At 43.8% G+C, this 14,279-nt stretch overlaps 1 protein-coding gene across 5 annotated transcripts in view; it reads left to right on the top strand.

The window, feature by feature from the left end:
- HECW1 (HECT, C2 and WW domain containing E3 ubiquitin protein ligase 1) overlaps positions 1-14,279 on the top strand; it is a 406,215-nt gene that overhangs the window by 306,834 nt on the left and 85,102 nt on the right. For all 5 annotated transcript variants that reach the window (XM_090050042.1, XM_090050044.1, XM_090050045.1 and 2 more), the window contains 2 exons: positions 503-604; positions 9,687-9,837. In XM_090050042.1, coding sequence (XP_089906168.1) covers positions 503-604; positions 9,687-9,837 — 253 coding nt within the window. The remainder of the gene's footprint in view (positions 1-502; positions 605-9,686; positions 9,838-14,279) is intronic.

The following is a 14,279-nucleotide window of genomic DNA, read 5'->3' as shown; positions in this document are numbered from 1 at the left end:
CCGTGTGCGCGCACACAGATTTGCTCCAAAGAAGGTTTTCGTAATAGCAAACAAAGCTTCAGAAAGTGGCACCAAGCCACTCAGTCAGAGGGAGCAAATCCAAAATTAGACCCAGGATTTTGCATGCTCCTTCCAGTCTCCTGCAGGAACTTCCGTTTGATAGTACTTATAAAGTACTTCTCAGAGATCAAGCCTGATTCTCCTTTCACTTACATTGGGGTCAATCTAGAGTAAATGAGTCCAGGATCTGGCCCATTTCTTATTGTGTATTCAAGGCCAAGAACCTTGACTGCATTATTTTAATAATTCCTTGCCATGAAAGTTATTATTATGGTAGTGTCAGGAAATATGAATAACTCAAGCAGCTAATGCGCCAGCCTGCTGCCTACCCTCTTTTTTATTTAAAAAAAAGGTTTTAGTCTCTTGTTTTACAGTAGTGCATTTTAAACCACTTTGCTAAAACAATGAATGACTATGAATATCTTGAATATCTTGTCCTTAGGTGATTGTCCTTTACTCCATAATTCTCAGCCAGTCAGCCAGCTTCCTTCCCTGAGGCCTGATCACCATCATTATCCAACTATCGATGAGCCTCTTCCACCAAGTAAGCTTTAGTTTTTTTAATTTATTTTTTCAACCTTTCCTGTTAATCTAAACAGCGTACAGGTCAGTATGTCTTTCTTAACAACCTATCTTCCCTTGCAATCCTGCCCCCGCTGCATCCTAAACCCAGTTATTCAATCTGAGCTTTTATTACATGGAATTGGTCCCTATTTTAGAGGTAGGGATGTTATGTCAGGCGAGTCATTTTATTGTACTGCATCTCTCTTTGCCCATCAACACAAATGGGTAATAATACTTCCTGGTCTTACAGGTACATTGTGAGACTGAACTAGTAAATATATGTAAAATATTTTGAGGTCCTCGGGTACAAGGCTCTCAGGCAAAGTATTCTTTAAAGTTTGCCTTTCAGTTGTTGTATGCCTGCCTAACGTCAGCTTCAAAGAGTGTTTGGGATGCTTTTTGTGTCCTGTCTATAGGGACCTACTTTATTCACAGCCAGACAAAGGAATTTGCACAGGTCGCTCATGGCATGAAGAGCCAATTTCATGGGCATTTCCTGGCAGCCCTCCACCTCACCCCAGATTGGCAGAGAGGCTCTGGGATGGGAATGAGGGAGGAGGAGGCAGCTGCCATCTTGGCTGCTGGTGGCTGCCCTTTGTGCAACCTTGCACCTTGCCATTGATTATCAGGGAGGTCGGGGGGATGGGAGGGGGGGAAAAGGGGGGGCCACCATCTCGGCTGCTGGCTGCCCTTTGCGCTGCCCCACCAGCCAGCAACTTCCCCTCCCAAACAGGCTGCAAGGCAGCAAGGAATACTGGCTCCCACTAGGAAGCCAGCATTTTAATTTTATTAGGTTTTTTGTAATTGGTTTTGTGGACAATTGCAGATTTTGTGGTTTCTGCAAAAGTTGCAAAATTGTAAATTAAGTATATCCCTATCTATCAACCTTACTTGTAGTGGGGGAACAGCCTCAACAAAGTGAAAATTACCTTTTGAAAATCAATGGAAATAGCAATAGCAGATGAAAGTGATAATAGTGGAAGATAGGGAGAGGGTAGCTCACAATCTAGATTATTTAACACTAACTGCATTAGATAATGAATTGAGTTCCATATAGCAGGATTACGCTGGACATCACAATCTATACCTATAGATGGGTAAGGGCTGCCACTCAGAAGCAACATAATGAGCTAATGGACTAGTAGCTTTCTTCATCCACTTGTTTTTTTTATGCTTCTATACTGATACACATCTGGACTTTACTGGGTAAAATGTCATCACTTCTTAGAGGAATGCTCAGCTTTTTGCATTAGCATTAATCGGCCAGCAGAGTGCACTGTCTGCCCTGCAACAATATCACCTCTCAAGTGTCATACATGATTTAATAGTGTGAACTTCTCAGCACTTTAAGAAGAAACTAGGCTTAAAAATAAGCCGTTTACTTTTTTCTAAACCTAAATACAAACAGTTATTTAGTCTACTGTGTCCATAATAAATAATTCATCATTTACCAACCAAATTGTCAGTACTCCATAAATTGAGAATCATCTTGGATGCCGGCATTGGTTACAAAGTAGAAATGAGTGATTCTACTCCTCTCTACTACATGAAGGCTTATTAAGGTCACCCTGTGGTCTGCCCATGAATGATGAAATAGTAAGTTACCCACGCAAGAGGCAAATATTTCTCTTCCTCCTAATCTTACTTCACTGCTTTGTGAATGGGAGAAGTCTTTCACTAGATGGGTTGTTGATACATAGAAACAAAGCTTACCCAAAATCTGTATACTGGTTAGAGACATTCAAGTTTTCTTCTATGGATGGTTCTATGGATACATTCCATCACTTCAACGTCTTCAAAAGACAAGTAATTTTAGTGTTGATCTTAATGCAGGCAGTTATGATAGGGTTTAATGTACACAAAACCCAGAGTACAATTACGGGATCTTACAGTCATATCTATTTATCTGTTCTTAGTTTAGTATAGGTATGTAACATTGTGATAAAAGCGGAGTGCATTCTACCTGAATATATCTATTTTATAAAATAAATCTCATAGAAAAGCTGCATGAGAAGTAAGCTATACATTTTAAATCATGCAGGGACACTAGCATCTGTCCACTGTTATGACTGAAGATAAGTTACTATACAGGCACAATGTTGACCATTAGGGGTGTGCAAAACGGGCCATTTTCGATTTGGATTCAGCCCGAATCAGGGACAGTCATTCGATTCATTGATTCAGATCACCATCCCCAATTCAATTCAGCCTAACCCGAATCTGAAGATTCATGGCTGATTCAGAGAATCACCGATTTGACCATAGACACAGCTTTAAATTTTTCAACATACCTCAAGGTATCAGGCATGGCTCATGAATGCTATGATGCTGGGGCAAATGGAGCATCCCACAGGAACGCAGGGGAGCTCCCCCCCCAAGTGCTCAGCGGCAAACTCATCCACTTCTGAGTCCACCACTGAGTGTGGTGGGAGCCCCCTGGCTTGGTGATCAGCCATGTGGTGACCCCTGGTGCCCCCCCAGACTCAGGAGGCACAAGTTGCCGAGCTGGGGGGGGACAGGGGGGGCCCCCTGTGTGCTCCCCTATTCTCCCCAGCAGACTGAGAAGTGCTTCTGGTCCACTTCCAGATCTGCTGCTGAGCGTGCTGGAGACCCCCCAGCCCCAGTGCTCCTGTGAGACACTCTATCCACCCCAGCATCACAGCTTTCACGAGCCACCTGGTACCTTGAGGTATGCAGAAAACACAGTTAAAGCTGTGCCTATGTCCAAATGTCGAATCTTTCTGAATCTCTCCAAATCGATTCAGAGGGTTCCTGTTCCATTCAGAGAGGGTCTCCTGATTCAATTCCAACTCAGAAATTTGGCCACCAAATCAGGCTGAATCTCTGCCAAATCGAATTAGTGACCAAAGCTTTGCACAGCCCTATTGACCGTGCCTTAATTCTGCCCTTGCCAAAGTCCATGCTTCTGTTACTTTACATGACAAATCTTAGTCCAAGGTAGAACTTTTCTGGAAAGTTTTTAAAAATGTATTTTCTAAGGCATGTACTTTTAACAGATGAAGGGGATTTCTCCTTTCAATGATTTTCTTAATGGTTCTGTTTCACCTTAGCCCTAAAGCTGTACGGCCTATTTTATTTTGACAGTCTTGGCTAGGAATTTTATTTTAGGATCATATAGATTTTAACAGAATTTTCCATACTAGGAATTTTATTTTAGGATCATATAGATTTTAACAGAATTTTCCATATATGTAGTGAAGTTGTGTGATGGATGCCAGATTTGAAAGCACACACCAGGTTGATGGGTGCTTTGTAGCATTTATATGGTCCAGTGGCAGTGTTAATAGACACATCACAATGTATATACACATGTGTGTGGGGTTTTTTAAAGGGTGGAAATGATATACAACTCAGGTTAAGAAATATATTTGGTCTCAAGCTGTCCCAATCCAAAGGTTAATTTGAGACAGAGAAAGGAATAGGTGCAAGGAGTTTTTGTCTCTGGAGGACTGTGGATGTGCCAGGGACTCATCTGGCTTGTTATTAAGGCGAGCCAACATATGAGCTAACCCAAGGACCATCTGGAATGCAGTATACTGTAGCATCTCTCTGTCATCTCCCAGGCTCCTACAGTGTGCCCCAAATCTGGAATGTATAAGGGAGGCTGGTATAGGTCCACTGTCTTACACTGCCTGGAGAACCTCACAGCTGAGGGTTTTTTTATGGATCCTTTTTGCCACCGGAGTTGCTGAAAGGGCTGTAATTCAGGGTCCTCTTGCTGTATTAGCTCATATGTCAATCTGTCCATTTATCTGTGCAACTCCCCATTTGTCTTGCTGCAAATCCTATACCATATGCAGTTTCAAACACTCATTCCTTGGAGTGTTGATAATACTATGTGGGAAGGAAATAAATACACCCAGAACCTACATATCCTGCAATGGCGCACACAGTGGTACATGCCATGGTTTGTAGATGGTCGAGTGTTTCCAGCTGACCCAGGAAAGACCAGCTGTTCTCAGTATCCCTCACATGTGACTTTCAGTAGTGTAGAAGTGCCATGCAGCTAAGGAACACTCAAACAAGATTGGTTGTTTCAGGAGCTGTCCCAAGAGGCAGAAAAGGATCTTGGAGTCATTATAGACTCCAAGATGAGCATGGGCCGCCAATGTGGGGATGCAGTCAGGAAGGCCAACCGCACCTTGGCACGCATCCACAGATGCATCACGAGCAGGTCCAAGGAGATGATCCTCCCCCTCTATGCAACATTGGTTATGCTGCAGTTGGAGTACTGCATCCAGTTCTGGGTGCTGCACTTCAGAAGGGATGTGGACAACATCGAGACAGTCCAGAGGAGGGCCACTCACATGATCAGGGGGCAGTAGGGAAGGCCCTATGAGGAGAGGCTACGAGACCTTAACCTGTTCAGCCTCCACAAGAGACAGCTGAGAGGGGATCTGGTAGCCATCTATAAACTGTCCAAGGGAGACCAGCAGGCAATGGGAGAGTAACAAGGAATAATGGCCATAAGTTGATGGAGAGTAGATTCAAGCTAGATATCAGGAGGCGCTACCTCACAGTCAGGGCAGCTAGGATCTGGAACCAACTTCCAAGGGAAGTGGTCCTTGCTCCTACCCTGGGAGTCTTTAAAAGGAGGCTAGATAGACACCTTGCCGGGGTTGTTTCCTGCCCATGGCAGGGGGTCAGACTTGATGATCTGCTCAGGTCCTTTCCGACCCTACCAACTATGAAACTATGAGCTGTGACCACAAAGCACAAGTATCTATGCATTCTAGTATACAAGCACCCTCCCAGTAGTGCCTTATATATATATATGTAAGCAAGGAATGCTGACAGCAGAACATCCAGCCCTGGGGCTGGCAAAGCCCAGCCACTTGCCCCAGTTATGCTGTTCCTATCCCTAACCCAGACCAAACTATTTTTAGCCCCTCAGCCCCTACCCTGGGCCCGCTAACCCCCACCCAGACCTATTAATTTCTACATGGACATTTCAGCTCCCCCTGATTCTGTCAAGCTGCCTCCTTATCCCAAGTTACGTATATGCCTGGCTGAGCAGCTTGTCCCAGCCCCAGCCCCAATCCCTTCCTTGCTGCGGGGGCATTGATCTGCCCCCTGTCCATGCCCCTTCCCTCTCCCCTCTGCCCACCACAACAGACTTACCAGCTGGAGGCAGCTGTGTCCAGCATGGTTGAAGATTCCTGCCTGTTTAGTCTATGGCCAAATCTAGAAATCAGTGCCGAATCTCCAGATTAGAATCATCTGAATTGAATCGGGACCATGATTTGAATCACTGAATCGAATTGCTCTCTCTCCAAATCGGCCGAATCCGAATCTTAAGCAAATACTTGCTCCTTCGTACAGGCCTAGTGTTTGACTGTAATACTTTCTGCTTAGACATTGTGTTACCATGCATATGACCACAGGCACATTGTTGCATACACCCTTCAGGCAGTGTTGTGCATGGTTGGGTTCGCGGGGAGACACCTGACTTAGTCTATACTGTGTGATAGTGTTTTTCCTGAGGCATGAACATATGTGTGTTTGGGTAATTGTAGAGGAAAGCAGAAATACTTTTTGTGGGCCTGTATTTCTTAGTATTGTCCAACAGTCCCTGACCAGCACCTTTTGAGAGTGACTCTAAACTGGCTTGAATGGAGGGCATGTCATTGCCTAGGATCCATTAAATATCCATTGAATTCTGATTTGGTTCAGCTTGTCACTTCCATGGTCCAGCTTGGGGTGCTGGTTGCTGGCTGACCTTTGCATTTTCTCTGTAATGTCTCATTATTTTGTATTTTGGACATTACCTTCACCAAACCTTGTTCTTGTGCTTGGAACATAAAAGGGCTGACAGGCAGACAAGGGTGGGGAAGTATACAGGAATTAAGTTGTGAGAGGCATAGAAAGCATTGTCCCTAAGATTATGCAATAGTACAATGATTTTCAAATGGGAATATGCATACCTCTGGAAGTATTTTGCCATTTTGCCAAGGGGTACGTGCCTAAATTTTAATAATGATGGTTAAGCTTCTGAATGGTCAGTGTGCAGTGAGTAATAATCATGCAAACACATGTTGGATGCAGTGGGTATGAGCACCAGTATTTTGCAGGTAAAGGGTAAGTGGCCAAACAATTTGAAAACCACTGCAGTAGAAGACACAGTATGCATTTGTCTGTGTGTGCACATGTGCGTGCATGCATGCAAAAGCAATTTAAACAAAAACTATGCGTGTGCTTATAGCCCTTTCTATTATGGAAACTTTAGAGAGGAAAAGGACACAACCCCCCACCACCAAAGTCCGTCTTTTCAGGTGCCTGAAACATGAACAGCCTGTAGAGCAGGGGTGGGCAAAATGCGGCCTGCCAAGCCATTCTGGCCTGTGGGGCCCCTAAAAAATTTACAAAATTAATATTTATGTGCCCCTGGCTGCCTATCATGTGGCCCTCAATGGCTTGCCAAAACTCAGTAAGCGGCCCTCCACCCGAAATAATTGCCCGCCCCTGCTGTAAAGGCTAGACAAGGAGCCAAGTGGATACACCAAGGCAACCAGCTGCAGACCCAGGGACAGCCTACTCATGTCTGGGACTGGAACTGAGCTGAGGCAAGGACAGGGAAAGGAAGTTGGCTGCTGAGAGCTGGCTTCTAAATACAGGCTGGGAAAACACAGTGCTCTTGAAAGGTAGGAGAGAAGTTACACAAAGAACCCAGGTTCTTTCCAGCAGATCACTGAGATGCAGACAAAAAAATTGAGTCAACTGCCTTACCACTCGTGTGTGTGTGTGTGTGTGTGTGTGTGTGTGTGTGTGTGTAAAATATAAAAAATACAATATTACGTATATGTATAATGCATAGTTAATATGCCATCAGCAGGGATCTTGGTTTTCTCTGTTAAAAAATCCAAAATTATCCGATGAACACCCCCAAAATCTGTGTTTATCCACAATTTAAATGAAATACCACTATATATAGAAGTATTAGGTGAATACAATGTTTTATTGATATATTTACCATTTTAAAGCAATTTGGAAACATACCAATGCCTCAATCATTATAATAAAATAAATTCTAAATACCTGTATATTTTGGGATTTGATTTTTTTTTTTATCATGGAAAACCAGAGCTCCCTCTGCCCTCTTCACCTGCCAGGACGCATGTTCAGCTGCATCTGTCCCCTCAGGTGTTTTGTAGTACTAAGCAGCCCTGACATGCTGGTACCCCTCACTGCCAAGCCAAAGCCCCCCCAGTCTTGCCAGTGCCCCTCACTCCCTACCTGCAGCTCCTACCTATCCCCCACTCTCTCCTTCCTAGCAGCAGCTCCCCCCTACACCAAAACACGGGTCCAACTGTGGCTGACCCCCACCCCCTGCTTTGTGGTGCTGTGCAGCCCCGATATGCTGATTCCCTGCCCATGCCATTGCCCATCACTCCCAAGCCACAGCGCAACCCCCTCCTCCCCCCCATGTTCTGCCATTTTCCCTGTGTATCCCACATCTTGCTGTTCCCTGGCCAAGGCAAGCCTGGCAGCAGCCAAGCCAGCAGGGAGGCAGAAGGGTGCAGTGTCCAGTTGATGGGGGCTAAAAGGTGGCTGGGGAAGACCCGCATGGTCCTGTGGGTGGCCCCTGCTGTGTCCCCATCCTGCTGCCCCTCCCTCTTTCCCCCACTCCTTCTCCCAACAAGGCCCAGGATGGGGACTACGGTGGCAAGTCCCTGGGCCACCGCAGTCCCCACCCCTCAACCTCTGCCCCACTGCTTCTGGGTGCTCACTGCCCAAATGGTTCCAGATGGCAGCAGTGGGTGTAGCATATCCTGGCAGAGCAGGGTTGCCCCTGACAGCTGCAGCCTCATTGCAGTTCTGGCCAGCCCCTGTATACTGCTCCCTCCCCTCCCCCATCCTGCTTGCCCTGCCTGTCACCAGGTTTTCTTTCCCCCCATTTCCCTGCAGGGCCAGTAGCAGGCCCATAAACCCATTAAATAATTCCCAGGGGCTGCACAGGAACCTTTTCTGCAAGCAGCTCATTGCAGGCTGGAACTCTGTCAGCCTGCGGAGAGCTGTTTGCAAAGGGGGAAAATCCACATTTTTCACCTTTAAAGGGGAACATCTGCAGGAAACAGAAAACCTGTATCCCTGGTTATCAGTTAATACATTTTGTAACAAAATATGTAGGTAACATTAAATTTATACCATTTGACTCAAGAAATGCTAAGTGCTTTAAAGTAAAATTCAGTTCACTCACTCCTTAACTTCTTTTTTGCTCCTAGCACTTTTCCTAGCATTATCACTGCTTCTGATGCATTAAACACCAACTAATTTCGCACAGACCAACAAGCAGCTATCAGGCGGAGAGAACATTGGTTATGCTTACGGCCAACTCGTACATAGTGGCAATTGGGAACATAGTGGTACCAGGCTCCATATGATGCTGTCAACTTCCACAGCTATCTAATTCTTAGCAGATTTTTTAAAAAGCATGTTCACAGATTTCTGCAAATATGTCAAACCAAGCTGTGACAAGTTTTAGGGCCTTAGACTGCACAATATATTATCCCTCTAAAAGCTGCTATATGTATACACAGGAACACATCACAGTTATCATGAAATATAACCAAAAAAGTGAAAATAGGAGTTGCTAAGGTAGATCAGATAATTGGTCCACCAACTCTAGCATCCTGCTTAATCAGTGGCTAGTTTCTCATGACTATCCCATCCACAGTTTGTCCAATCAGTGCTGTTTATGGGGGTTGTATAAGGGAATTCTTACTTTTGAAGCATGCAATTTGATTGCTCAGTTCAAGAAGCAAAAGTGTAAATATTATTAATGATCACAAAAGTATCTAAGCATCTTTAAAAATAAAACCACTGTTGTTTTACTCGTAATTGATGGCCAGCAGTAGTGAACTCCACAGGTTGATTATGGATTGTACGTGAAGAAATGTTTTATGTATATGAAGATAGTACATATACATATATTATGCACATGCACACACAATATATGTGTTCATGTGATTGTCACTGACAACAAGCTTTTCTGAAATTCTCAAACTGATGGTTTTATCTTTCCCTTTTTTTCCTAATACCAGACTGGGAAGCTCGAATAGATAGCCATGGAAGGGTATTCTATGTAGATCACGTTAATCGAACCACAACATGGCAACGTCCCACTGCAGCAGCCACTCCAGATGGAATACACAGATCTGGTTCAGTCCAGCAAATGGAGCAGCTGAATCGGCGGTGAGTAATTCTGGACCAAAACCCTGAAACAACAATATCAAAAAACCTCCTAGTCATGAGTGAATTTTTTTCTAATATTATTCCAAGCATCTGAGCATCCATGTATCCTTAAATCTCCCAAATTATGGACAAATGAACAAATTACCTTGAGTTAAAAGGGGCAGAGACTTACCACATATCAGCTGCTTTCTGATAATTGTATTGTTTGTCTGCTTCCACTTACCATAGGAGACGAATAAACACGGGAAACAATTATAGTGATGTGTGTTAAGTCCCTCCCTTTTTTCTTAATTTAGTAGAAATCGCTTGTTTGTCCCTGGTCTCAATATAAATAAGCTAAAATATATCCGAAGCTACAGTTTTTGATCACGTTAAGCAGGTCAGCACCTCTTGTTAGTGAATGACAATATTCTTGCCTAAAAAAGTGATAGGGTTAAGCATAAGGAAGTTGAGACAGTTTTCAGTGCTACTTTCAGGTTGGTTTAACATGTAAAATACTGTGTTGTTTAGATATTATTTCTTTCATATTAGCATAAGAATGTGTGGTATGTAACAACAGGACACTCTTTTTAGAAAAAACAAAGACTAAAGAGATTATAACTAAAAAGATATGATCTGCAGCTGGTATAGTGACATGTGCCTATTAACATTGGTACGCTTTGAAGCACTGCTGGGTTTGAAGAAGCAATCCAAGTAGGTAGAAAGAAAGAGAACTTAATGTACAAAAACTAGGAGATAATTTTGGGCAGGTGACATGGCAGAAGAAAGTAAAAAGTTAGCTGGGAGAGATGTGATGGGCTGGCAATGGGGGGAATTTTAAGGTAACATTGAAAGACAGTGCAGAAGGATGGAGGGTTGAAGAGCTTGGTAAACACAGAGTGTAGAAGAATTTGAGGGATGTCTGTATTGTGTCAAATGATGGCAGGGGACAACATCCTACCTGCTTGTTCCTGCTCCACGCACAGCACATCCTGAAAGAAATGTCATGTAGTTGCCGTTAGAATAGCACTGAATATGCCCTATGATGAGCATATCCAAAACTGAGAGCCCAAGAGCGGCAATGAACAGCAAACAGCTACATAACATTTCAGTGTGCTTAGAGAGGTATTGTAGGCATGCCCTGAAAGTCAAACAAGGTTTGCCCAAACTATATCTGGTAGAATACCACCTCTGCTGCAGGTTGGGTGTTACTGGTGGTCTTGCACCTGGAAGTACCAGGTCCTAATTCCAGTCAGTAGTGTAACTAAGGTAGGTTAACTGGGGCAGCAGCCCCAGCACAATGTTAGTTGCAGGGGGAGGGGAGAAAGGAATGGAAGAATAACAGCTGGGCAGCTGTGGGCTGGCTATGCCACTAGAAGCCAGGAGCCAGCACCACGACATGCAGCACTGCTGCCTAGGGCACCAAGCTGCCCTGTTAAGCCTCTGGCTCTAGTGGTCCCCTGAGTTGTGCACCTCACAGGTTGGGGAGTATCAGCACATAGCAGCTGACAGGTTCTTATCCTGTATTAATTTAGACTTGTTTAAAGATGAGCATTGATGAGCATCCCAGTGAAAGACACTGCAAAATCTTTTAAGCAGCAAGATGAGCCTGTAGCACTTCCTTGAACTGAATCCCAAGGGAGGCAGGCAGATTCGAAAAGAGTGGAGATCTTGCCAACTGTTTATCTCTGAGCACAATATCTGTGTTTGACTGTTGCCCATACAGATTTCTTCATAATTGTCTTGGCCTGCTTGTAATTCAGATTCTGTTGACTAGAGAAGAGTGAAGGAAAGAAAGGGAGATAAGCACAAGTCTTCCCCAGTTATTTCTGAAAAAGTTTTCGTGACCTCTGTCCCTGCTTACTATAATAATAAGGTTTCTTATTTAAACAAGCAAGACTGATTTTTTTCCCCTCTAATTATAGAGTTTAAAATGCCATGAAAGACAGATTTACTGATCTCCAGAATGTGAACAGGAGAAAGAGAGAGACCTTCAAAGCTGCTTCTTTCTCTGACAGTAAAATAATTTGGGAGTTGGTATCTATATCCTTTGCAGGGAGAAGCAGGTCCCGGATGACAGCCATGGAGGAATTAGCTAGTTTCTTCAGGCCAACTTCCCCAAAATGCTTATTGTGCAAATATATCATAACCACAAACACATCCGTGAGGAGCTGTTCTCCTTTTGTTTCCAGACTTCTCATGCTGGGGACAGAAGCCGCATTTCACTAAAAAACATGTTCTGATTTCATAGTAGAAAAAAATTGTTGTAATCTGTTTTCATTATATGTTTCTTCAGACTGTATCAAGCTGTTAAACATTAACATATAAAAAGGCAGGTATTTCTAGAAGTTCTTTGCAATAAAACTTCTCTGCAGCCATTAAGAACTGCAGTGTATTAGAGCTTTTGGTCATGCTTCAGTTCAACTTAATTGACACCCAGGTAACCTGAGTTAAGTCACATGGTTGTAATTTCCATTATAGACAGCTACTAGTGTTGGTGCCTTAAGGCTGAGCTCTAGAGTGAACCACACAAGTGATTGTGAATGTCCACACTGCCATTTACAGTCGTGATAGTTAACTCAGGTTAATGCGTAATTTGTTAGGTTGTGTTAACGTGCAGTGAATGACCTCCTCAGTTCCAACTGGCTGTCCAACTGGGACCCCCCAGGCCACATGCAGTCCCTGAAATGTTAACCTGTAGCCCCCAGGCTCCCAGTCTGGGTGCTGCTCCCCCCCCCAACAGTCTCCTACTGGTGCCATTGGAATCTCAAGGATTCCCCATCAGCCTCCGGTTTCTGCAGCCTGCCCCTGCCTCTGGGGATGGGGCAGCATGGTGCAACATGTGTGGCCATGAGAACCTGTGGACAAGGGGTTCAGAGGAACATGGAGCCCCCATGCAGCACTGGGGCATTGGTGCAACACAGAGTGTGGCAGCCAGTCACAGCATGACGTGGAGAGCCCTACACACTATAACATGCAGCCCAGGGAGCAAGCAACCCACTCAGCATGGAGCCCAGTGGGCATGGGCCCCAAGGGCCAAGAGGCAGGGGGCCTGCAACGTTCAACTACTCAGAAGTTGGACAACCCTGGTTCACCATTTCCCACCCCCTCCCCACCCCTCAGCGTGTCGACAATAGTGGTCCATATCCTTTGTTGCTATCTGAGCATGAATTAGGACTTGAATTGTTAATGATTTAAGACAATGCAATGTATTTTGTAGCTTTTGTATGTGGGTGTTATTTAGCAGCCAGACATCCAGACATATAGTGAGAAGTGGAGGGGATTTTCATTAGCAGCATTTTTCTCCTCGCTTGATTCCCAGTGGAGACTAAGCACATTATAAACTGAGTAATTGTCGAATCCCATGGTTTCTTAGCACAAAAAAGCCATCTGGTAATTCTCTAATCTCCGCAAAAGAGCTCTATTAACTAAAAATGCTGAATAGACCACCAGGTCTTTAGGGAGACTCCTCTTGCCATGCTGACATTTGTGTGGGTAGTTATGGATATTTCCTAAGCTTCCAACAAAAGGGATTCATACTGACCATTGCAATAAGCTTAACCAAGCCACATATTCCAGGATGGGAAGCAGTTCTAGTGTTAGCAACCTGGCATTTTATGGCCTAAAAAATTACCCTTCCCCTGAAACAGGTTTCAAGATCAGTTCTAAAGAAAATTCAATCAATCTTGATTGCTTGTTTGGAGGAAATATATATTTTTTCTTAACTGGTATTTGAAAACTTCTACTTAGGCTGAAATATGATTTTACACAATAATAACTTAAATAATGTTTTGCCATTATGTTTCAAACTGCATTACCTGAAATAGTTTTCAGTGACTGTATTTGAAAATCATCTTTAGGCAAGGCAATAGCATGCAAAGACCTTGGCTGACAGAATGAAAATCAACCTGAACTTTTGCCCCAGATTCAAACAGAATAAAACTTGAAACCATTCTGTGGTTTGAAAAAGTAGAGTTGACTTTCTTTTCAAACAAATGAGTTCACTTTTCCACTTCCTGGTTTCATTTGGGCCAGGTAGTGGAAATGCCAAAATATCACAAGGAAGGCTTGGTATTTCCAGCCAAAACCGCAAAGTATTGGAAATATAACTGCAGGAAAGCCAGGAGTTGTGCATATTCCAGCCCAAGGGCCTAACTCTATGTTCTTTGTGTACTCAGAGCTTCTCATTGACTTTAATGGACTTTTGGGGTGTGAAAGGAATGCAGGATCAGGTCCCACAGTTTGGATGTGCTGCAAATAAACAGCTCTTCTTTAAACACAAAGAGTCTCCCTAGTGTGCTGTAGTACTCTTTGTCTTTCTTTCGTGTTAATGAAACATTAACAGCCATGGTTCATCCCATTTTGTGACATGGTAACACTCCATTCGATTCTGACTAAACCGTGTAACATTTGTGTAACCTGACTTGTCTTTACAAAAAAAAAAAATCAATTGTAATCAATGA

The sequence above is a fragment of the Crocodylus siamensis genome, chromosome 5 (assembly GCF_052110815.1).
Source record: "Crocodylus siamensis isolate JL-2025a chromosome 5, ASM5211081v1, whole genome shotgun sequence".
NCBI lineage: Eukaryota > Metazoa > Chordata > Crocodylia > Crocodylidae > Crocodylus > Crocodylus siamensis.
Note: the sequence above shows the minus strand (reverse complement) of the source record. Positions and strands in the feature narration are given on the sequence as shown.